The following is a 25,842-nucleotide window of genomic DNA, read 5'->3' as shown; positions in this document are numbered from 1 at the left end:
TGAGGAAAGCAAGGCTTTGATGCTGAAGGGACTTCCCCAAGGCCACCCCTCAAGTTAACCCTAGAGCTGGCACCCACTCCTCCCAGCTCCCAGGAGCACCAGGCCACAGCCCATACAGAGGGGCCTTGTCTTCCCGAAGGGGAGGGCTCAGTGCCTGGCAAACAGCTGAGGACTAAGTGGGGCAGGAAGCAGCTAAGTGCTCACTGCCCAGGAGAAGGCGGCCAAGGCTCGGGCCCTCCCCATATGCTCCTCACCTGCCGCAGGCCACTTGCCTGTGATGTCCGGCCGGTCGTCTATGAGAAGGTCAGCAGAGACCACGGTCTTGTCTCTGGTGAGCACAATCTGCTCCAGAAAGTCAGGGCCGAAGTGCTTCTCCACCCAGGCGTACTGGACGCGAGCAGGCGGGGGCGGGTGGTGAGAAGAAAGTGACATCAGACCTGGGAGCCGACCCAGAGCCGAGGGTAGGGGTCAGCCTAGACCTCAGCTAACAGGCAGGGAGGGACGGAAGCCTGACGCCAAAGCCCAGCGCCAGGCAGTCAGTGCTGGGAGGGAGTCCAGCCCAGGACGCCGGCACTCAGGGAGCACGCATGGCTGGTCCACACCCCAGTAGCTAGAAAGCAGCAGAGTCATGACAAACGCAGCCCTGTACCCCCTTCACACCCAGCGAACACTGCACAGCACAACCCAAACAGAGGGGGCAGAGGACGGCCGTGTCTGCCACCCCCGCCACCTGCTGGGCCACTGCCACCTCCTGCCCCACATGCATGCGGGCAGTGCGTTCTGTTAGGCACTGAACAAAGAAAACCAAGACGAAAAGCAGCTCCTACCCTCAGGGAGCTTACAGCTGAGGAGACAGCGGTCAAGGCCCTCTTAAACAATGAGTTACATAACACCTGGGACAGGCCTACAAAGAAGCCACAGGCTGCCCAAGGAAGACTTTCTTCAGGACACGCAAGCTGACCACAGGGGCACTCCTAGCACACAGCGCATTCCAGGCGCTGACGGAAATGGGGTGGGGTGTGTCTGGGCCAACGGATAGCAAGCTGGGGTGCTGGTACTCCCCAGGGGCGGGGAGCAGACCGGGGCCTGGCAAGCCACCGGCACCCTGTCGCCACTGGTGGGCTCTCGGCATCTTTTCCCTTTTCCTCGATTCCCTGGGGAAATTGACTTTTTCCTATAGGTTAGCAGGTCCTGGCTGCTCTCACCACCCCAGTGCAGCCAGGGGTGGGCGCGGCCTAAGCATGGCACCTGCTCTGGCCCATGGGCCCCAGGCACCCTGACTGAGCCCTGCCCAGCTCCAGGCTGTCTCTACAGCCACCCAGATTCCAACACCCTTGTTGATTTCTGACACTGGCAACCAACACCTTAACTCACAGACCCTGTTACAACTACAGACGTTAACCAGCAGCAGATTTTAAGCAGAGGACGGGCAGGACTGGATGCACTTTTTCCCAAAGCTCCCCTGGTTCCTGCATAAACAAACAGAAACACTGAGTGGCCCAGGCTGTGCAGGGAGCTCAGTGCATCAGCTGCCAACCTGGGGCAGAGGCGGGCAGGTCCTTGCCCTCTCAGGGACTCCGTTTTTCCCTGTATATGACAAGGGGATGGGACATGGGTGCCTTGGGGTGGCTTTCTTCCAGTTGGAGGTTGCTTCAGGAGCCCCACTTCACGAAGGCAGACACTGCATGACCTTCTGCAACTGGCCAGCACACAGGACATTAGACAAGGGCTGGATGTGCAGAGCAGACCAGCCCTACAGCTGTCCCAGCGCCGCCTTTCCCTGTGGCCACCTCGCTTACCGCGCCCACCCACAGCGACCTCCTCTCAGTGCTTGACCGTATTATGCTTTTTCCTGCTCAGAGCCTCACATATGCCATTTCCTCTGACTGGAACATTCCTTCATGGACACGTGTGTGCACCCATGCACACACAAGAGAACACGTGCACACACACACATGTACACAGGGCCCTTCTCCTAGCCCAGTGAGCGCCTATCCTTCTAAAGCTGTCACCTCCTCGGCCTTCCCACTCTAATTGTCCTTCCTAGCAGTGTCACAGTTGGAGCTATACATCTCTATAACTTACTTCACATCTGCCCCACAGGACTGTAAGTTGCTTGTGAAGGCTGGATGCGGGGCAAGAGCCTGGGGCTAATGTTTTTAGCAGAACTACTCCACAGGCACGCGGCGTCCGTCATCGTATCTAAGCCTCACAGCAGCCTTCCAGGTAGCCAAACTTTCCTTACTCGTGGAGTAATTTAGCCAATATTGCATAAGGTAGAGTTCCAGGAACCGGAGAGACGACGGTCAACAGGAGACCTATGGAATGCACATAGCAGGAGGAGGCACACAGGCCACAGACAACCCCAGCCGGGGGGCAAGGGCTCTGCAGTCAGCACAGAGTTCCAGCCTCACACAGAGGCCTCACCATAACGGCGGCATCTGCTCTGGAGCCGACTGACAAGGCGGCTGGCTCTCCGTAGGTTGGCAGGAACATTTCAGGCAGAGGAACAACAAACACTGATGTTCCAAGGCAGGCTGGTGCTCAGGTGTTTGAGGAATGGGGAAACCCTGGAGTGAGGCTGGAACATGGAAAATCTGGGAGTGTAGGAAGAGAAGGGTCAGGTTTTGTTTTTTTAATTTCCACTGCACTGTGACCAACGCTTTTGTAAGATATGAAATCAAATCATGTGCCTGAACACTGCATCACTGTCAAATTGCCATGAACGTTTCCAATCACAAGCACCGAGTTTCTGTTTCATCTTGGACCGGCGCCAGTCTGCAGACAACATACAGAGCTGCTCTGCACAAAGAGTTTGTGTGGGAAAATGATGCACCATGACAGTGGTGACGAGATCCCGTACAGATGAAGAAACAGAGGCTCAGAGAGGGTCAGTGACTTCCCAGGGGTCACACAAGTGGCAAAACAAAGTGGGCTGTTTGTATTGAGTTGTGAGAGTAGTTTTTGTATTCTAGAAAAGAGTCCTTTATCAGACAATGCATTTTGCAAATATTTTTTCATGATCTGTGATTTGTCTTTTCATTTTCTGAACAGTACCTTTTGAAGAGCAGAAGTTTTATACTTTTAACTTATACATGTATATATGTATTTATATGTATTTACCCCATTTGGGGCTTTTTTTTTTTTTCATTTTTTGAGACAGAGTCTTGCTCTGTCCCCCAGGCTGGAGTGCAATGGCGTGATCTTGGCTCACTGCAACCTCCACCTGCCAGGTTCAAGTGATTGTCCTGCCTCAGCCTCCCAAGTAGCTGGGATCACAAGCATCCGCCACCACGCCCAGCTAAATTTTTGTATTTTTAGTAGAGACAGAGTTTCACCATGTTGACCATGCTGGTCTCAAACTCCTGACCTTATGATCTGTCCACCTCGGCCTCCCAAAGTGCTGGGATTACAGGTGTGAACCACTGTACCCGGCCAGGGTTAAATTTTATATATGGTAAGAGGTAAAAATAGAAGAGGGCATGGGGTTCCCCCTGAGCCTCCTGGAGCCCAGCCATGAGCACTTATGTGGCCACTACTCATAGATACCACCAGCTTCTCATGTGAGTATCTCTATCCCTCAGCAGGTTGCCCAGTCCCTGTGTGGTGACACAGGGATGAGAACAGCATCTACCTCGTGGGGATTTAGTGGAAAATTGTGCATCAAAGTCTCAGTACTGCACCTGTCACACAGAAAGTCTTCAGAAAAAGGATTCTAGCTTTTTGTCTTACCCTCAAAATTAGGCCCTAAGTCTCCCCTCTTGCCCCTGTGGTTCTGATACATGTGAGCTGGGGACCTTGGGCCAGCCAGTGACTTCCACTGTGAGATCAGTTTCCTCACAGTGTCGCTGGTATGATGAAATAAAACACTGTGAGGACACCTGGAGTAATGCCTGATACAGATGTTACTAAATAAATATAATTATCATAACTAGACTTTCATAGCCCCAAATTGTCTACATAAAGCAAGTAGAACTATTAATTTGGCAAAGTAACAGGATAAGGTCAATATACAAAAATCACATGTATTTTTGGAATAAAACTAGAAATCAATAAGAGGAATTTTGGAAACTACACAAACACACAGACATTAAACAACATGCTCCTGAATGAAGTGGGTCAATGAAGAAATGAAGGAAACTGAAAAATTTATTGAAACACATGATAATGGAAGCACAACATACCAAAACCTATGGGATGCAGCAAAAGCAGTACTAAATGGGAAGTTTATAGCTATAAGTGCCACATCAAAAAAGAAGAAAATGCTTTTGTGGGGGCCTGAATTCTAAAAAAAATTAAAAAAGAAGAAGAAAAACTTCAAGTAAACAACCTAATGATGCATCCTAAAGAAACAGAAAAGCAAGAGCAGGCCGGGCGTGGTGGCTCACGCCTGTGATCCCAGCACTTTGAGAGGCAGGCAGATCACAAGGTCAGGAGATCGAGACCAGCCTGGCCAACATGGTGAAACCCCATCTCTACTAAAAATACAAAAATTAGCTGGGCGTGGTGGGGGGCACCTGTAGTCCCAGCTACTTGAGAGGCTTAGGCAGGAGAATGGCTTGAACCCAGGAGGCAGAGGTTGCAGTGAGCTGAGATTGTGCTACTGCACTCCAGCCTGGGTGACAGAGCAAGGCTCTGTCTCAAAAAAAAAAAAAGAAAAAAAGAAAAGAAAAGAAATAACAAAAACCAGAGCAGAAATAAATGAATATGAAATATAAAAAAATACAAAAATTGGTTTTGTGAAAAGAAACAAAAAGTTGGTTTTTTGGAAAGCTAAACAAAATGACAAACCTTTAGCCAAAGTAAGAAAAAAAGAGAGAAGACCCAAATAAATAAAATCAGAGATGACAAAGGAAACATTACAACTGATATTACAGAAATTTAAAGGATCATTGATGGCTACGATGAGCAACTACATGCCAATACATTAGAAAATCTAGAAGAAATGCACAAATTCCTAGACACATGCAATCTACCAGGATTGAACCATGAGCAAATCCAAAACAAACAGACCAATAACAAGTAACAAAAATTGAAGCCATAAGAAAAGTCTCCCAGCAAAGAAAAGGCTGAGACCCAATGGCTTCACTGCTGAATTCTACCACTTACAAAACTAATACCAATCCTACTTAAACTACTCAGAAATATAGAGAAGGAAGGAATACTTCCAAACTCATTCTATGAGGCCAGTATCACCGTGATACCAAAATCAGACACAAACACATCAAAAAAAAAAAAAGAGAGAGAAAACTGTAGGCCAGTATCACTGATAAATATTGATGCAAAAATCCTCAATAAAATATTAGCAAATCGAAGTCAACAACACATTAAAAAAAGATCATCCAGCATGACCAAGGGGAATTTATCCCAGGGATGCAAGGATAGTTCAGCAAATGCAAATCAATTAATGTGATATATCATATCAACAGAACGAAGGACAAAAAAACATATGATTATTTCAATTGGTGCTGAAAAAGTATTTGATAAAATTCAATATCCTTTCATGATAAAAACCCTCGGCTGGGCGCGGTGGCTCACGCCTGTAATCCCAGAACTTTGGGAGGCTAAGGCAGACGGATCACAAGGTCAGGAGACCGAGACCATCCTGCCTAACACCGTGAAATCCCACCTCTACTAAAAATACAAAAAATTAGCCAGGTGTGGAAGCACGCGCCTGTAGTCCCAGCTACCGGGGAGGCTGAGGCAGGAGAATGGCTTAAACCCAGAAGGCGGAGCTTGCAGTGAGCCGAGATGGTGCCGCTGCACTCCAGTCTGGGTGATAGAGCGTGACTCCCTTTCAAAAAAAAAAAACCCCTCAAAAACCTGGGTATGGAAGGAACATACCTCAACATAATAAAAGCCATATATGACAGACCTATATATGGCTAGTATCATACTGAATGGGGAAAGACGGAAAGTGTTTCCTCTAAGACCAGGAACATGACAAGAATGCCTGCTTTCACCACTATGATTCAACACAGTTCTGGAAGTCAGCCAGAGCAATCAGACAAGAGAAAGAAATAAAGGGCATCCAAATTCGAAAGGAAGAACTCAAATTATCTTTGTTTGCAGATGACATGATCTTATACTTGGAAAAATCTAAAGACTCCACAAAAAACTACTAGAACGGATAAAGTCAGCAAAGTTGCAGGATACAAAATCTGAAAAAAACAACAATCTGAAAAAAAAAAATTAAGAAAGGAATCCCATTTAAAATAGCTACAAAATAAAATAAAATACCTAAGAATTAACCCAAGTGAAAGAGCTCTACAATGTAAACTATGAAACATTATACAAGAAATTGAAGACACAAAAAGTGGAAATATATTCATTCCATGTCCATGGATTAGAAGAATAAATGCAGTTAAAATGTTCATACTACCCAAAGCAATTTACAGATTTAATGCAATCCCCATTAAAATACTATGACATTCTTCACAGAAATAGAAAAAACAACCCTAAAATTTGTGTAGAACCACAAAAATTCCAGAATAGCCAGAGCTATCCTAAGCGAAAGGAACAAAACTGGAAAAATCCCATTATCTGACTTTAAATTATACTGCAAAGCTACAGTATCCCAAATGGCATATTACTGGCATAAAAATACACATAGATCAGTGGATAAGAATACAGAACCAGGCCAGGTGCGGTGGCTCATGCCTGCAATCCCAGTGCTTTGGGAGGCTAAGGCAGGCGGATAGCCTGAGTCGGTCAGGAGTTCAAGACCAGCCTGGCTAACATGGTGAAATCCTGTCTACTAAAAATACAAAAATTAGCTGGGCATGGTGGCATACACCTATAGTCCCAGCTACTCCAGAGGCTGAGGCAGGAGAATCGCTTGAACCCGGGAGGCAGAGGTTGCAGTGAGCTGAGATGGCGCCACTGCATTCTAGCCTGGGCGACAGAGTAAGACTGGGTATGGAAGGAACATACCTCAACATAAAAAAAAAAAAAAAAAAAGAATACAGAACCCACAGATAAATCCATATATCTACCATGAACTCATTTTTGACAAAGGTGCCAAGAACATACATTGGGGAAAGGACGGTCTCTTCAATAAATGGCACTGGAAAACTGGATATCCATATGCAAAAGAATGAAACTAGACCCCTATCTCTTTCCATATACAAAAACTACTAAAAGAAAACATTGGGGAAACTCTCCAGGACCTTGGTCTGGATGAAGATTTCTTGAGTAGTACCCCAAAAGCACAGGCGACCAAAGCAAACACGGACAAATGGGATCACATCCAGTTAAAAAAGCTTCTGCACAGCAAAGGATACAGTCAGCAAAGTGAAGAGACAACCCACAGAATGGGAGAAACTATCCATCTGACAAGGGATTAATAACCAGAATATATAAGGAGCTCAAACAATTCTATAGGAAAAAAAATCTAATAATCTGATTTTAAAATGGGCAGAAAATCTGAATAGACATTTCTCAAAAGAGGACACATGGTGGCTGGCTGTGATGGTTCACACCTATAATCCCAGCACTTTGGGACGCTGAGGAGGGTGGATCAAGAGGTCAGAAGTTCAAAACCAGCCTAACCAACATGATGAAACCCCATCTCTACTAAAAATACAAAAATTAGCCAGGTGTGGTGGTGCACGTCTGTAGTCCCAGGTACTCAGGTGGCTGAGGCAGGAGAATCACTTGAACTCGGGAGGCGGAGGTTGCAGTGAGTAGAGATCATACCACTGCATTCAAGCCTGGGCGACAGAGTGAGACTCCGTCTCAAAAAAAAAAAAAAAAAAAATGAGAGCCTGTCATTGGCAACAACATGGATGGCACTGGAGGTCATTATGTTAAGTGAAATAAGCCAGGCACAGAAAGAGCTATATATGTTCTCACTTACCTATGGGAGCTAAAAATTAAAACAATTGAACTCATGGAGAGAGTAGGAGGATGGTTAGTAGAGGCTGGGAAGGGGAGTGGAGGAGTATTTAGAGGGGAAGTGGAAAGGGTTAATGGGTACCAAAAAACAGAAAGAATGAATAAGACCTAGTATTCGCTAGCACAACAGGGTGACTATAGTCAAAAAAAAATTTAATTGTTTATGGCCAGGCGTGGTGGCTCACGCCTGTAATCCCAGCACCTTGGGAGGCCAAGGCAGGTGGATCACCTGAGGTCAGGAGCTCAAGACCAGCCCGGCCAACACAGCGAAATCTCATCTCTAATAAAAGTACAAAAATAAGCCAGGCGTGGTGGCACGTGCCTGTAGTTCCAGCTACTTGGGAGGCTGAGGCAGAACTGCTTGAACCGAGGAGGCAGAAGTTGCAGTGAGCAGAGATCACGCCACTGCACTCCAGCCTGAGTGACAGAGCTAGACTCCATCTCAAAAAAAAAAAAAAATTGTTCATTTTAAAACAACTAAGAATATAACTGGATTGTCTATAACACAAAGGACTGAATGTTTGAGGTGATGGATACCCCATCTGCCCTGATGTGTTTGTTACATGTTGCATGCCTGTATCCAAACATCTAATGTACCTCATAAATATACATACCTACTATGTACCACAAAAATTACAAATTAAAATTTAAAAATCACTTGTATTCCAAAAATTAGCCGGGCGTGGTGGTGGTGGGCACCTGTAGTCCCAGCTACTCGGGAGGCTGAGGCAGGAGAATGGCGTGAACCCGGGAGGCAGAGCTTGCAGTGAGCCGAGATCGTGCCACTGCACTCCAGCCTGGGCGACAGAGTGAGACTCCATCTCAAAAAAAAAAAAAAAAAAAAATCACTTGTATTCTATACATTTGGACATTGCAATTAAACAAAGTTTATAATAGCATTAAAAATGAAATAAGCTTAACTGTACACTTGATAAATTTTATCATGTGTATTTACCACTATAAAATATTAAAAATCATTTTTATAAAGATAGTCTCTACGCCAAAAAAAAACCACACCATGACATACAGACAAAGTTAACACAATATGTGCAAGACTGGTACACTGAAAGCCACAAAACATAGCTGACAGAAGGTAAAGGTGGCCTACATAAACGAGGATGTGTGTGTGCCTGTGGATCAGAAGAGCCAATATTGTTAAGCTTTCTAGCTACAATGCACTTGGAATCAAATTCTCACCAGCTTCTTTGTAAAAACTGACAAGCTTGTTCTAAACATTCTATAGAAATGCAAAGGCCCCAGAATAGCCAAAACAATTTTTTTTTTTTTTTTTTTTTTGAGACGGAGTCTGGCTCTGTCGTCCGGGCTGGAGTGCAGTGGCCAGATCTCAGCTCACTGCAAGCTCCGCCTCCCGGATTTATGCCATTCTCCTGCCTCAGCCTCCCGAGTAGCTGGGACTACAGGCGCCCGCCACCTCGCCCGGCTAGTTTTTTGTATTTTTTAGTAGAGACGGGGTTTCACCGTGTTAGCCAGGATGGTCTCGATCTCCTGACCTCGTGATCCACCCGTCTCGGCCTCCCAAAGTGCTGGGATTACAGGCTTGAGCCACCGCGCCCGGCCCAACAATTTTTAAAATGAAGAATAATTTTGGAAAACTCACACTGCTTTCAAAAGTTACTATAAAACTACAGTGGCCAGGCACAGTGGCTCAGGTCTATAATCCCAGCACTTTGGGAGGCCGAAGTGGGCAGATCGTGAGGTCAGGAGATCAAGACCATCCTGGCCAACATGGTGAAACCCCATCTCAACTAAAAATACAAAAACTAGCTGGGTGTGATGGCGCGTACCTGTAATTCCAGCTACTTGGGAGGCTGGGGCATGAGAATCACTTGAACCCAGGAGGAAGAGGTTGCACTGAGCCGAGATCACACTACTGCACTCCAGCCTGATGACAGAGGAGACTCCATCTCAAAAAAAAAAAAAAAAAAAAAAAAAAAAAACTTCAGTAACTGAGACAGTGTGGTATTTACATTAGGTGGGACACTTAGATCAGAGAAGCAGGATACATTCCAGAAATGGACCCCAGGCTACCACAACACTTCAGTGAGAAAAGGTGGCCTCTCCAACAGAGGCACAACTGGATCTATATGCAAAAAAAACCCCTCTATTTTCACCTCCTACCATATATGATAATTAACTCAAAAGGAGCCAGGTACGGTGGCTCACGCTTGTTGTAATCCCAATACCTTGGGAGGCCAAGGCAGGTGGATCACCTGAGGTCAGGAGTTCGACACCAGCCTGGCCAACATGGTGAAACCCAATCTCAACTAAAATTACAAAAAAATTAGCTGGGCATGGTGGTGGGTGCCTGTAATCCTAGCTACTTGGGAGGCTGAGGCAGGAGAATGGCTTGAACCCGGGAGGCGGAGCTTGCAGTGAGCCAAGATCACACCGTTGCACTCCAGCCTGGGCCACAGAGTGAAATTCCGTCCCAAAAAAAAAAAAAAAAAAAAAAAGGATCATAACCTTAAAGTATAAAACTTATCCTCTTCTAAAGACTCTGTTGAGAAAACTCACCTGTAATCTCAGCACTTTGGGAGGCTGAGGCAGGAGGATTGCTTGAGTCCAGGGGCTCAAGACCAGCTTGGGCAACATAGCAAGACCCCATCTCTAAAAAAAAAAAAAATTGTTTTAAAAATTAGCTGGGCATGGTGGCACACACCTATAGTCCCAACTAGTGAGGAGGCTAAGGTGGGAGGATCACTTCAGCCCAGGGGGTCACAGCTGCAGTGAGGCGTGATCATGCCATTGTGAAGTGACAGAGCAAAACTCTGTCTCTCAAAAAAGAAAAACAAAAAGAAAAAGAAAATTAAAATACAAATCACAGACTGGGATAAAATATTTGTAAAACACATTATCTGATAAAGAACTTGTTTCTAGCATATCTAAAGAACTCTCACAACTCACAAACAACTCAATGAGAAAGTAGGCAAAAGGCTTGAACATTTCGTTACAGAAAATATATGAAGGGCTACTTGCTTAAAAAGATGTTCAATATCATTAATCAAGGAAATGCAAAGTAAAACAAGAAGACACTGCTACATGCCTATGAGAATGGCCAAAATCCCGAGCCCCGACAATACCAAATGCTGACAAGGATACGGAGCAAGAGGGACTCTCATTCGCTGTGGATTTTTTTTAAGACCCTTTATTTTTTAGAGCAACTTTAGGTTTACAGCAAAATTGAGCAGAGGTACAGAGTTCCCATACACCCTCTGCTCCCACACAACGCACAGCCTCCCCAATCATCAACACCACAGAACGCAGGATACCGGGAGTGAACCGTGACGTAAACTATGGGCTCTGAGTGACCATGGTGCATTGAGGTAGGTTCATCAGCTATAATCATGTGCACACTGACACTGGTGGGGGTGTTGTGCCTTCAGCTCAGATTTGCCTGACAAGGGTAGGCTTGGACAAGGAACTGTCTGTTAAGTTTATCAGCAGCTATTTGGAAGAAGGGCTGTTTATCACCTGATCACCATTTTGGTTCCTGAAAGCTCTGGGGAGAAAATAGTTCAGCCCAGATGAATGTAAAGGTATCCAAGCATAAAGCGGTGCTGTGGTTCTAAACCAGAATCAGGAAAAATGCCTGCCATGGAACCTAAAACTACATGTAGCTAAAGAATTACTGGCAGGACTCCCAGGGGAGGCCCTCTCTCCAAGACCTAGGAGTGCAGGCAGGAAGTCTATGAACCACCTGGAGAGCAGAGTTCAGTGATTACCAAGAAGACACAGGAGTAAAGGCGGATGCTGGCAGAGGACAGTGCTGGAAAAGATCAGAGGGGCAGATGGCTGGCAGCTCTCGACCCCACCTCCCTGCCTTTCCTGTGCCATGTGGCTCACAGGCCCACGACCAAATGCACACATCAGAAATAGAGATCTATGAGCTAGACACGGTCCCTGGCAGGCAAAATGTTGGAAGGGACAGAGTCCTGCTCCACTCAGCTGAGCAGATCCAAGACAGGCCTTAAATCAAGGAGGGTGGGGTATGCAGGTATGGGAGGTGGGTGAATGACACTCTTAGAAAAATAATACCATAGGCCGCGCACGGTGGCTCACACCTGTAATCTCAGCACTTTGGGAGGCCGAGGTGGGCGGATCACGAGGTCAGGAGATAGAGACCATCCTGGCTAACATGCTGAAACCCCATCTCCACTAAAAATACAAAAAAATTAGCCCAGCGTGGTGGCAGGCGCCTGTAGTCCAAGCTACTCGGGAGGCTGAGGCAAGAGAATGGCATGAACCCAGGAGGGAGAGCTTGCAGTGAGCCGAGATTGCGCAACTGCACTCCAGCCTGGGCGACAGAGAGAGACTCCATCTCAAAAAAAAAAAAAAAAAGAAGAAGAAAAAGAAAAAGAATACCATAAAACTGGAGGTTTTCAGAATGAATGGCTTGATCTAGGACACTTGAAAGGTATTATGACCAGGCACGATGGCTCAGGAGTTAGAGGCTGCAGTGAGCTATGATCATTCTACTACAATCCAGTCTGGGCAATAGAGCGAGACCCTGTCTTTAAAAAAAAAAAAATTACATAAATAAATAAAGGGATCATGCACTTTTGTCTATAATCCCTATTACAATGATAAAATGGCCAGATCTAACTAGGAGTGAGTTAGTTTGGGAATTATTAGCCATCTGAACAGCCAATTTTATTATTTTTTGGAAATGTAATTCACATACCATAAAATTCACCAATTTAAAGTGTACAATTCAATTGTCTTTCGTGTGTTGACAATGTTACGCAATCATTACCACTATCTAAATTCCAGAATGTTTCCATCACCCCTAAAAGAAACCCCATGCCAATTAGCATTTTTGGTAATTTTTGAATAGACTATTTTAAAAATAAACACTGGTATGGGACAGAAACACGCCAAGAAACACCATGAGCCCCACTGGGGTTCAGGAGCTCCAGGAAAAGCTCCTGAATGCTGGCAGTGTGGCCTCCATGCCACCCCCAAAAGAACCTAGGGTTTCTTTACGTGCCAAGAGAAAGTGCCAAGCCTTTTAGCATAAGTCCTACAGGGAGTAACTGGAAAATGTACTGGGAGCAACTGGAAATTCAATGTAAAATATGCAAAGGCCAGGCGCAGTGGCTCACGCCTATAATCCTAGCACTTTGGGAGGCTGAGGCAGGCGGATTGCCTGAGCTCAGGAGTTCGAGACTAACCTGGGCAACATGATGAAACCCCATCTTTACTAAAATACAAACAATTAGCCGGGTGTGGTAGCACGCACCTGCAGGCCCAGCTACTTGGGAGGCTGAGGTAGGAGAATTGCTAGAACCCGGGAGGCAGAGGTTGCAGTGAGCCGAGACTGCACCACTGCACTCCAGCCTGGATGACAAAGCGAGACCCTGTCTCCAAAAAAAAAAAAAAAAAAAACACAAATATAATTCATTATCTTAAGTTTAAAAAAATATATACATATATGGTCTATGTTGGCCAGGCATGGTGGCTCATAACTGTAATCCCAGCACTTTGAAGGGCTGAGGCGGATGGATCACCTGTGGTCAGGAGTTCGAGACCAGCCTGGCCAATGTGGCCAATGTGGTGAAACCTCGTCTCTACGAAAAACACAAAAATTAGCCAGGCATGGTGGCAGGTGCCTGTAATCCCAGCTAGTCAGGAGGTTGAAGCAGGGGAATCACTTGAACCCAGGAGGCCGAAGTTGCAGAGAGCTGAGATCATGCCATTGCATTCCAGCCTGGGCAAAAAGAGCAAAATTCTATCTTTAAAAAAAAAAAAAGTCTACATTTTTACATTTTTATTTCAGGTTAGAGGAAGAGGCTCAATTAAGGAGTGGGTTTTTGTTTTGTTTCTGTTTTTGTTTTTTGAGAAAGGGACTTACTCCCAGGCTCAAGCAATCCTCCCACCTCAGCTTCCTAAAATGCTGCAACTACAGGCACACATCAGCATGCCCGGCTAATTTTTTTTTTAGTAGAGATGGGGGTCTCACCATGTTGCCCAGGCTGGTCTCGAACTCCTGGGTTCAAGTGATCCTCCTGCCTCAGCCTCCCAAAGTGGTGGGATTACAAGTGTGAGCCACTGTACCCGGCCTGAAGGGGGAATTTTTGACATTTATTCTAAAAATCAGTGCTGAATCGGGCAGACATATCATCTGGAAACCAGACTTCGAATCAGAAGAGCACAAACCCCTTCGCACCCAAGCCCCTCCCTTAATTTGGCTTGTGATTACTCCCCTTGTTGAACTGGAAAATCTCAGAGTAAAATGTCATGCCTGTGCATGAAGAACCTGACATGGATTTTCAAATCTCTCTGCGGGGTGAAAAGGTACAGGTCATGCTGCTTAAGTTCCGAGTCAGGGAGTCCGAGAAGAGACAGCAAGGCTGAGGAGCAGAGCCCGGGCTCTGAAGTCCGACTCCCCACTTTCTGGCCACTGACCCTGTACTTCACCTCTCTGTGCCTCAGTCTGCCCATCTGTAGAACAGGGATGATAAAAACACATATTTTGTAGGGCTACTATGAAGGCTAAATGGATCACTACAGGGAAAGCCCTTGGAGATGTATACTACCAACCTGGCTACTGTTAACTATTACTGAGTGATTTGGGTTCAGAATGTTGGGAAACCTTCTTTCCAGCCAGAAAGAAGGTTCTGGCAACCTGAATGTAACCCAACTCAACTCCCTCTGTGTGGTGATAAAGCGAGACACCTCATAGCAGTCAGGTTTCCATCCTCTGACTGGGTCTTGAAAGAAAATCAACCAAGGAGAAAAGTTTCCACTTCTGGCAACAAAGGCTGATCCTACTTGTGGACAGGAGCTGGGGAAGGAACTGTGAGTGCTCTGGGGCCTGAGCCCAGACCAGGGCTACCGTGGAGGAGACCTCTGTCCTGTGCAGACATATCCTGAGACCCACCTCCAGCCCTTCCTTGCCTCCCCCAGGCATGGAGCAGAGGAACCATTAATACCTGCCCACCCTCAGCCAGGGAAGAAGTACCAGTCTGTAGGGGTGGGAGAGGCACGAACGGTGGGCGAGGGGGTGCTCGGGGCAACCTTCACCTTACTCACTTCTCACCCACACTTCTCCCTTTGTCTTAGTTCTAGGTTTAAAGGTGGTGGTGTGGCTAAACCATGAGGACAGCTGGGAGATTTGGATAAACTAATCCATTTCACCCGGCCCAACTCCACTCCCAACCAGCCCCTGTAGCTACCAGCCAACTAAATTCACCTCGAATTCCTCAGATCTGCTGCGCACTTTACTGTCTTCGTGTGTTTGTTCAACGGCCCGCTTCCTCTATTGACTGACCCTATGTGGCCCAGCCTAGACCCCGGCAGGAGGAAAGGACCCTGCCCACGGTGGGTACAGTGGAAATGAATACAAGTTTCTATGTGATACATACCCGAACCCTACCTTTCCTCACATGACCCAGGAATTGTATTTCTTGGAATTCACCCTAAGAACATGACCAGACAGAGGCTTACTCACAAGACGTCTTCAGCTATTAACAATATCATGTTTCTGGCCGGGCACGGTGGCTCACATCTGTAATCCCCGCACTTTGGGAGACCGAGGCGGGCAGACTACTTTGAGACTACGAGTTTGAGACCAGCCTGGCCGATATGGCGAAACCCCATCTCTATTAAAAATACAAAAAATTGGCCAGGCGTGGTGGCTCACACCTGTAATCCCAACATTTGGGAGACCGAGGCGGGTGGATCACAAGGTCAGGAGTTTGAGACCAGACTGACCAACATGGCGAAACCCCGTCTCTACTAAAAATACAAAAGTTAGCTGGTCATGGTGGCACGCACCTGTAATCCCAGCTACTCAGGAGGCTGGGGCAGGATAATCACTTGAACCCGGGAGGTGGAGGTTGAAGTGAGCTGAGATCACGTCACTGCACTCCAGCCTGGGCAACAGGGCGGGACTCTGTCTCAACAAAACAAAACAAAACAAAATACAAAAAATTAGCCAGGCATGGTGACACACACTTGTCATCCCAGCTGCCTGGGAGGCTGAGGCACAAGAATCACGTAAACCCAGGAGGCAGAGGTTGCGGTGAGCCAACTTCAGCACTGCACTTCAGCCTGGGCCACAGAGCTGGACCCTGTCTCAAAAAAAAAAAAAAAAATCATGTTTCTGAAGAATGTTTGATGACAGAAAAAGGCTAAAAATATATTAATAAGCAGAAAAGGATAACTATATTGGATGAAAGCTTTGTTAAAATCTGTGTATTATATTTAATACACATCAAAGAAAAACGAGGGCTGGGTGCGGTAGCTCACCTGTGATCCCAGCACTCTGGGAGGCCAAGGTGGGTGGATCACGAGGTCAGGAGCTTGAGACCAGCCTGGCCAACATGATGAAACCCTGTTTCTACTAAAAATACAAAAAAAAAGTAGCCAGGTGTGGTGGCGCGTACCTGTAATCCCAACTACTCAGGAGGCTGAGGCAGGAGAATTGCTTGAACTTGGGAGGCAGATGTTGTAGTGAGTTGAGATCACGCCACTGCACTCCAGCCTGGGTGACAGAGCGAGACCCTGTCTCCCCAACTCGCCCCAAAACAACTAGAAAGAAACAGATCAAAGTGCTAAGAGCATCTCTCTCCAGGTGGTGGGATTGTAGATGTGGATTCTTGTTGCCTTTGCTCTTTCGTTTAGTTTGATCAGGACATCCACCATCAGTGTGCCCCTTCTTCTGGCAACAGCACCTCAACTCCTCTGGGAAGCCACGCCTCTGCCACCAGCTGCAGCCTTTTAGGACAGTCCATCAGGGCGCCCAGGGCTGGGTGTGGGACCCAAGCTCAGCTGATGGGCCTCCCTCTCCTGGGGACTAGGAATCTTGGGCAATGAAACCCAAGGATGGAGAAAGGGTGCTCCAGCATCTTGGGCTGTTTGCTGGAGAGACGGTCTGCGGGCTCTGCCCCCACGGCCTCAGGCCTGCTTCCTCAGGCTGCCCTTTGATTCCCTGAGCAAAGCAACATCCTTCTAATCAGTCCCGCCTTTGTTCAAGTGAGCCAGAGACTGTTGATGTTGCTGTGAGTGGGGTCCTGACATCCCCTTCCTCTTAAATGTGAGCTGTTTCCAAATCCTCTCCAGTGAATGCACGCTACCTCCAGGGGAAGACACTGGCAGTGGGCACAGGCTCTAGACAGGCAGACCCAGAGCAGGCCTCACTGGCTGGCCAAGCGTCAGGCCTGGTAAATGAGCTGCCTCATCCCTCTAAGCCTCAGTTTCTTCATCTGTCAAATCAGAAGAGTTTTCTTGTTTCACAGGCAGCTGTTGTAAACCTCAAAAGTGATAATAAAAGGACAGTGCCTAGCATATCAAAGGTGTCAAATGAATGGCAAGCACTGTTACTTGCAGGTGTTTAATAACTCTGCTGGACAAATGAATCTACTCATTTAACAACAAACACCGAGTCCTCCCAGCGTGCCACCCTATGCTGGGTGCTGGACTTGACAGTGGGCAGGAGGGTGAGAGCCCAGCCTGCACAGGTCCCAGCCCAGTCGGGAGATGGACCAAGAATAAGCCACAGATGAAAACACAAACCCATTTCAAGTGGTGGGAAGTGTTATCCAAAAAACAAGATGGAGAAAGAATATATTTCAAATATGACGGTCACAAAATGTGGGGAGACTTCTGGGCTGAAGCCTCGTGGACAAGAAGGCACCAGGCCTGGGGGTGGGAGGAGAACATTCCAAGCCAAAAGCTGCTTGAGAAGCACACAGAGAGGGGGGCACAGTGGGTGGAGAGGCAGCCAGGCCCTGCAGGTCATGCTCAGGAGGGTGTACGTGGTTTTTAAAGGGAAACCATTCAGAGGTCTCAAGTCAGGAGGTGCCATGATCTGCTGTGTGAGAAGCCTTGTCAGCCTGCGTGGGACCAAAAGGAGCAGGCAATTTAGGAGGCCCCGTCAACTGTCCTGGGAGGAAATACCAAGGTGCTGGCAATGAGAAGAGAGATAAGCAGACAGGTGCCAGGCATGTTTTCGAAATCGGTCCCACAGGACATGGGACTCACCAACAGGCTGGAAGTGAGGACTTAGAGGAAGACGTCATCAGGACAGCCCCTGATTTCTGACCTGAGGCCGCCAGACAGCACTGCCATCCACTGGGAGGGAAGGAAGGACATGCACAAGGAAACCAGCACCCCAGGGACAGATACGTCGGGTCTGAGTGTCTGGAGCTCAGAGGGTAGTCCCGGGCCGAGGCGACACAGGTGGGACGGCCGGCACAAAGATGGTATCTAAATCTCCAGGAACGGATGAATGAGGCCATGTTGTTCATCTCACTCCCACAACTGCTGGTCAACCACCATGGCCACCCAGTGAAACTCCAGCTAAAATAGTGACTCCAACCCCACAGTCCTCAAACTTGAGGGTGTATGAGAATCACCTGGCAGGCTCGTTAGGCCCACGTTGCTACTCCCAGAGTGTCTGATTCGGAAGGTCTGGGGTGGAGCTGCAAAATGTCCACACTTAAGGAGTCTCCAAGGGATGCTGACTGTGGTCTGAGGACTCACTTTGGGATCACTGCTCGACCAGAAACGGTGGGCCTGGCCCTCACTCTGACTCCACATTGACTGGCTGCAGGTAAGACACTCCTGTCTCCTGAGTGTAACTGAACTCGTGCTCCTCGCGTGTTAAAAGGGGGTCAGCAAAAGCCAGCCATGGTGGTGCGTGCTGTGCGCCTGTGTTCCCAGCTACTCAGGAGGCTGAGGTGGGAGGATTACTTGAGCCCAGGAGTTCAAGGCTGCAGTGAGCTGGGATGGCACCTGTGAGTGGCCACTGCACTCCAGCCTGGGTGACAGAACAAAACCCACTCTCTAAAAACACGAGGGATGTCAGGGTAACTAGGGAATAAGGTGTCATGAGGACATGATGAAACAGTGGGCACCAAGCACCCACATAATGCCAGATCTACTGTTCAGCAAGTGTAATTCCCACTGAGCACACAGAGGGCACGCTATGTTGGCCGAATGTGTGAATTTCTTTTTTTTTTTATTAAATTTTTTTGTGGGGGGAACAGTCTTGCTCTGTCACCCAGGCTGGAGTGCAGTGGCACAATCTCGGTTCACTGCAACCTCCACCTCCCAGGTTCAAGCAATTCTCATGCCTCAGCCTCCTGGGCAGCTGGGACTACAGGCATGCACCACCACACCCAGCTAATTTTCGTATTTTTAATAGAGACAGGGTTTCACCATGATGGCCAGGCTGGTCTTGAACTCCCAGCCTCAGGTGATCTGCCTGCGTCGGTCTCCCAGAGTGCTGGGATTACAGGCGTGAGCCACCGCACCTGACCATGAATTTCATTTAAATATGGAATCCAGGCCAGGCACGGTGGCTCACGCCTGTAATACCAGCACTTTGGGAGGCCGAGGCAGGCAGATCACCTGAGCTTGAGTTCGAGACTAGCCTGGCCAACACGGCAAAATCCTGTCTCTACTAAAAATACAAAAAAAATTACCCGGATGTGGTGGCAGGCACTTGTAATCTCAGCTACTCAGGAGGCTGAGACAGGAGAATCACTTGAACCCAGGAGGCGGAAGTTGCAGTGAGCCGAGATCGCACCATTGCACTCCAGCCTGGGCGATGACAAGAGCGAAACTCTGTCTCAAAAAAAAAAAACGGGAAAGGGTCATGTGAAGAACAAGAAAGAACTCATGCCTGAAGGTTTGATGCCCCCAAAGCAGGAGGGGCTCTGGGCTGAAGATCTTGCCTTCCTCGGCTTGGGAAGAGCTGTTCTGATGTCCCCAAGGAGGGCCGGCCCTGACCCCTCCGGCACGAGTGCCCTCCTCCAGGGCCACAGACCTTTCCTCTAGGTTTGGCAACTGCAAGTTCCCAATTTCCAGAAAGGTCTCAATGTCACGCAATTCTAATTCTTTTCAATAAAGACAATAAAGTGAGTACATAGAAAAATGAACTTTACCCACCTCACCTTTTTAAGACTTTTCATGTTAATGCATCCACGTGCCTCCCCAGGCATGATTCTCATCCTTTAAAGGCCTGCTCTGGGCCAGGCTAACCTGACACAGTGACAGACACCCTTCCCGGAGAACCTGTGTCATAATGAGGCTCCATCTAGAGCCTCGGGCTGGGGCTGGAGAGGGCCTTGGGGAGCAGGAGCCGCTGTCACAGAGGTGGGGGAGTGCTGTGAGGGTCCATCCCCTTTCCACAGGCAGGCTGAGCCTGTACCCCTCACTATGATGCATGGGGTAGGGCCCAGCGGAGCAGACACACGCCTTACCTTCTCATAGGGACAGTACTTGAACATCTTGATGGGGCTTGTGCAGATGAAGACGTCAGTGCTGTCAACAAGAGAAAGGGGGTTGAGCCTGCAGCACCACGACTTCACCACCCCGAGGCCTTCACCACCCGCCCTGCCTTCACAGGGTTGGGCCCTCTGAGTCTGAACCCCTCACCTGCTGTGGGAGACCCACTCCCCTGTACTACCTCCACACCAGAGGCGTCGGCCTCACGTGTCTGCCCTATCCCATGGCCCTGGGCAGCCAATGACCCTACCCTGCCCATGGGCAGCCAGCTCTGGACTGGACATCTGACTGAAGGGCCTCCTGCAATGCAGAGTGGTAAGTCGAGAAATCTGTGAGGAAGAAGGATTCTGGAGTGCAAGTCCCCTGGCCTGGGGAACACAGAGAAGGAGCCTACTCCACGCCGGGCTGAGCCCCGCAGTGATCGAGTCCCTGAAAGACAGGATTGGCTTGGCTCCGTGTGCTGAGCACCACGTCCCGGCGTCGCAGTGCTGTGCTGGATCCATGGGGGAGCTGACCCAAACGGCCTCCCAGGTGCATGCACCCTCATACCCACAGGGCCCCAGCCCTCACTAATGAGGCCACCTGGTCCCAAACACCCTCATGAGGCTGGCATTTGCCACTGGAGCCTGTGCCTCCTGTGCGTCTTGCTGAGCCTCTGGAAGACGGCACTTTGCTGACGCTTTCTCTCTGGCAAACGCGTCCCCCAAGAGGCAGAGGTGAGACTGCCGCATCCCTGGGCACAGGGTATGCCCTCTCGTTTCCTGATACTTGGCACTACTTCCACCAACCGCGCCATCCCCTCTCCTAAAGACTCAGCCTCTCCCCAGCATCCTCACTCCTGCCCCAACCAAAACTGGCCTCACACAAAGGACGCACCTCCCCAACTCGCCTCTGAGTGAGAGCTGCCTCTTCCTCACCCCCCACAGACTTTAGAGATGGCAGGTGAGGATGGCGTCTGCCTTCTCCACTGCTCCTTCCAGCTCCCTGACGCCAATGCCCACACCCTACAGCACACCCCTGCAGCCCTTCCTGGCCACTGTCACCTACCGTTGCCAGTTACCGTCCTTCATGCACCTCACTCGCCGGCTGGCCATCCTCTCCACTCCTGCTCTATCACCACCCTCAGTGACCTGACACACATGTTCACATATATGTGTGTGCATAGGTGCAGATCCGACACCTTGTCGCTCAGTTCCTAACCCTCTCCACCTCCAAACACCTTCCTCTCCACCTCCAAACACCCAACCTCCAATACCTCTCCTACTGTCATCCCCGGAGCTTGAAATCACTTCCCCCTGAATCCTCGTCTCAGGCTTTGACTCCCTGGCCACCACCCACGATGCTTCAGCAAATGCGTTCTCTCATCCTGCACTCAACTCTTCAGCCTCGTGGAGACACCCTCCTCGTCCCAGCTTGGCAGCCTGCCTTCATCCAGCTGAGGCCCAACCTTCGCTGCCATCCTCTGCTTGTGCTTCTCGTCCTCCACCCAGGCCTGTCTCGCCAGGCCCTGAAGGAGCCCAGCTATCCCACTGCTCCCACCTGCACCCAAGCAACTGAATGTTGCCAGAAAAGAAAATTCACATCATCAGTTGGACCCGTTTCACCTTCACTTCCTGACCCCAAGCCAGGGCCTGCAGCTACCTGGCAGCTCTCTCCAATGCCCTCTCTGGTGCTCTGGGCACAGCCAGGAACCACCCACCCCATTTCCTCAACCTTCTTGTGGGCGAGACTCCGAGCGCACCTCATCATGAATCGGGAGACTCACCTGCCACCGGGCTCACTTCCTCCTCCCTTCCTGCTGCACAGGAGGAAGCCATACTGCTCCCCTCTCCTGGGTTCCACCTGTGCCCTGGATCCTCCCCCTCTGCGCTTCACAGACACTATGCCCTGCAATACGCGCTTGCTATCCTCTTCCACAATCCTCATTCAAACGCATGCTGGCACCTCCCAAATACCTGCTTGCTATCCTCCTCCACGATCCTCATTCAGACGCATGCTGACACCTCCCGCCTTAGATATATACACACACAACCTTGACTCCCACCCTCCAGCTGCCCCCTTTGCAGCAGAACGTCCCCAACAAGCCGCCTCCACCTGCCAACCCCACTCCCTCACCTCCTGCTCCTGCTTCAACCCACTGTAGACTGGGCCCGCCCCTTCACTCCACAGAAATTGCTCCTTGTCACCAAGGACCCTTGTATCCCTCTGTCCAATGCCCACCTCGCCATCTTCACCCATAGGCACTCAGCCCAGCCGGCCACACCAGCTCTCCTGGGCTCCCCTATTCTGGGTCCTGGCCTGTGCTCCTGGCCTTCTTCTCCTTGCTTCCCAGCCCAGACTCCCCGTCTACTCCTCTCCTGACCGCTCCAGGTTGGGTCTAGGCCCCCAGGGGCTCTCGGCCTGCGCTCCTGCTTTAAACACCATGTGCATGCTGATGCATCCCAACCTCTCTCAGCACCAGGTTTCCACCCACCTGGACGCCTCACACACCTCGCACAGGACTTCCAACGTGGGACACATAATCCCCTACTCCTAAAGCATGTCCCTCCCCGAGTCTTCCCTCAGTTCCTAGACTATTTTAGATAAGCAGAGACTATATAGACGGAGCTCTGCTCAAGCAAAACACCTAAAACTCACCTATTTTTCCTAGCTTTATTCCACCCCCAATATCAGATCCATCCCCAGGTCTTATGGGTCCCACCAAAGCACATGTCATCTACCAGGCTCTCTCCACAGACCTCACCCCAGTCAAACTGAGCCATCTCCCACTGAGCAGCTGCAACCACCTCCACTGACTCCTCAACTTCCAGTTCTCGCCCCTCCGAGCCATTTCCACCCAGCATCCAGACTGACTCTTTTTAAACAGCTTTACAGAGGTATAAATAATCAACATGCAATAGACTGCACATATTAAAAGGGTACAATTCAATAAATTTGAACATAAAGACACACATGGGAGGCTGGGCATGGTGGCTCACACCTGTAATCCCAGCACTTTTGGCGGCCAAGGCAGACAGATCACCTGAGGTCAGGAGTTCAAGACCAGCCTGGCCAACACTGTGAAACCCTGTCTCTACTAAAAATAGAAAAATAGCTGGACGTGGTGATGAGCACCTGTACACCCAGCTACTAAGGAGGCTGAGGCAGGAGAATCACTTGAACCCAGAAGGTGGAGGTTGCAGTGAGCCAAGATCACACCACTGCACTCCAGCCCGCCGACAGAGCGAGACTCCATCTCAAAATAAAGAAATATGAAATAAGTAAAAGACACACATGGGAAACCCAGATCACCACAATCAAGAAATAAACACACTTGCCACCCCCAAAGGTTCCCGTTATCTCTCCCAGCTGCCCCTCGTGTCCCTCCCTGCCCCTGGGGCCCCAGGCAACCACCCATCTACTTTCCATCGGTATAGATTGGATAGTATTTTCTAGAATGTTACATAAAAGAAAGTATAGTCTATACTCTGTTTTGCCTGGCTTCTTTCATCCAGCAAAACTATTCTGATATTCATCATATTGTTAAATAAATGGATCAAGAGTGTGTCCTAATTGTTAAATAAATGTATCAATAGTTTGCCCTAAATTTTTAAATGTTTGAGTAAACACTTCTTAAAAGTTTTATTGAGATAGAATACACATATCCTAATATTCACCGATTTTAAGTGTATAATTAAATAAACGTTAGTATATTTACAGGGTTTTACAGCCATCACCACAATCAAATTTAAGGATGTTTCCATCACCCCAAAAAGAAGCCCCATTCCCATTAAGCACTCACTCCCATGGCCCCTCCCCACAGCCCGGGGAACCAGAGGCTGCCTAGCTGTAAGGATTTGCCTCTTGTTCAGAATTTTTTTTTTTTTTTCTCTAGAACAAGTTCTCACTCTTGCCCAGGCTGGAGTGTAATAGCTCGATCTCAGCTCACTGCAACCTCCACCTCGTGGGTTCAAAAGATTCTCCTACCTCAGCCTCCCAAGCAGCTGGGATTACAGGCACCCACCACCATGCCCAGCTAATTTTTGTATTTTTAGTAGAGATGGGGTTTCACCATGTTGCCCAGGCTGGTCTCGAACTCCTGACCTCAGGTGATCCACCTGCCTCGGCCTCCCAAGGCGCTGGAATTACAAGTGTGAGCCACCGCGCCCACCCCAGAATATTTCATATAAATAGAATCCTACAATATGTGGCCTTCTGTGTCTGGCTTCTTTCACTCAGTATCATGTTTTCAAGGTTCATTTATGTTGCCACATGAATGGGTAGGTAGGTCACTCCTTTTTTTTTTTTTTTTTTTTTGAGACAGAGGTCTGCTCTTGTTGCCCAGGCTAGGGTGCAATGGTGTGATCTCGGCTCACTGCAACCTCCTCCTCCCAGGTTCAAGGGATTCTCCTGCCTCAGCCTCCCAAGTAGCTGGGATTTAGGCATGTGCCACCACGTCTTGCTAATTTTGTATTTTTAGTAGAGACAGAGTTTCTCCATGTTGGTCAGGCCGGTCTCAAACTCCAGACTTCAGGTGATCCACCCGCCTCGGCCTCCCAAAGTTCTCGGATTACATGCTTCAGCCACCGCGCCCAGACTTTTTTTTTTTTTTTTTTTTTTGAGACAGAGTCTCACTTTGTTGCCAGGCTGGAGTGCAATGGCACAATCTAGACTCACTGCAACCTCTCGTTTCCCTGGTTCAAGTGATTCTCCTGCCTTAGCCTCCCAAGTAGCTGGGATTACAGGTGCCTGCCGCCAAGCCTGGCTAATTCTTTTTGTATTTTTAGTAGAGACGGAATTTCGCCACATTGCCCTGGCTGGTTTCGAACTCCTGAGTTCAGGCAATCCGCCCGCCTCAGCCTCCCAAAGTGCAGGCATTACAGGCGTGAGCCACCATGCCTGGCAGTCATTCCTTTTTATAGCTGAAACATATTCCATTGTGTGGCTACCTCATATTTTAAATATCCATCCATCACTGAGTGGATTCTCGGGTTGTTTCTACTTTTCAGTTGCTGTGAACAGTGCTGCTGGAACATTCGGGTACTAGTATTGGTTTGAATACCTGTTTTCAATTCCTTTGGGTATATACTTATGAGTTGAACATACAGTAAGTAAGGCTCATACAGTAAGTCTATGTCTAACTTTCTTTTTTTTTTTTTTTTGAGATGGAGTCTCAGTCTGTCACCCAGGCTGGAGTGCAGCAGCATGATCTCAGCTCACTGCAGCATCCACCTCCCAGGTTCAAGCGATTCTCCTGCCTCAGCCTCCCGAGAGCTGGGATTACAGGTGCCCACCACCCATGCCCAGCTAATTTTTGTATTTTTAGTAGAGACAGGGTTTCACCATGTTCGCCAGGCTGGTCTCAAATTCCTGACCTCAGGTGTTCCGCCCTCCTTGGCCTCCCAAAGTGCTGGGATTACAGGCCTGAGCCACCGTGCCCGGACTAACATTCCGAGGAAATGTTTTTCAAGGTGTTTTTCCATACTGGCTGCACTGTTTTATATTCACACCCACAATGTGAATTGTGGTCTTTTTAGAGACAGTCTCACTATGTTGCCTAGGCTGGCCTTCCGGCCTTCTGTTGCCCTCCTCAGCCTTCTGAGTAGCTGGGAGCACAGGTGAGCACCACTCACTCGGCTCCCTCCTTGTGGTTTTGACTTGCATTTCCCTAATGACTGACGATGTTTTCATGTACTTACTGGCCATCTATAT

General features: G+C 48.6%; 1 protein-coding gene across 8 annotated transcripts in view; it reads right to left on the bottom strand.

The window, feature by feature from the left end:
• Nucleotides 1–25,842, bottom strand: part of NT5M (5',3'-nucleotidase, mitochondrial) — a 38,956-nt gene that overhangs the window by 2,382 nt on the left and 10,732 nt on the right. For 3 of the 8 annotated variants that reach the window (XM_077970481.1, XM_077970478.1, XM_077970480.1), the window contains 3 exons: nucleotides 20,127–20,187; nucleotides 10,432–10,524; nucleotides 273–387 (listed from right to left, as the gene is read on the bottom strand). In XM_077970481.1, the coding sequence (XP_077826607.1) occupies nucleotides 273–387; nucleotides 10,432–10,524; nucleotides 20,127–20,187 (269 nt within the window). Of the gene's footprint in view, nucleotides 1–254; nucleotides 388–10,431; nucleotides 10,525–20,126; nucleotides 20,188–25,842 lie in introns of all 8 variants that reach the window. The other 5 variants (XM_028836063.2, XM_015118737.3, XM_015118734.3 and 2 more) reach the window with 4 other exon arrangements.

This window comes from Macaca mulatta, chromosome 16 (assembly GCF_049350105.2).
Source record: "Macaca mulatta isolate MMU2019108-1 chromosome 16, T2T-MMU8v2.0, whole genome shotgun sequence".
NCBI classification, from domain to species: Eukaryota; Metazoa; Chordata; class Mammalia; order Primates; family Cercopithecidae; genus Macaca; species Macaca mulatta.
The sequence above is the reverse complement of the archived record's forward strand: the minus strand, read 5'-3'. Positions and strand labels throughout refer to the sequence as shown.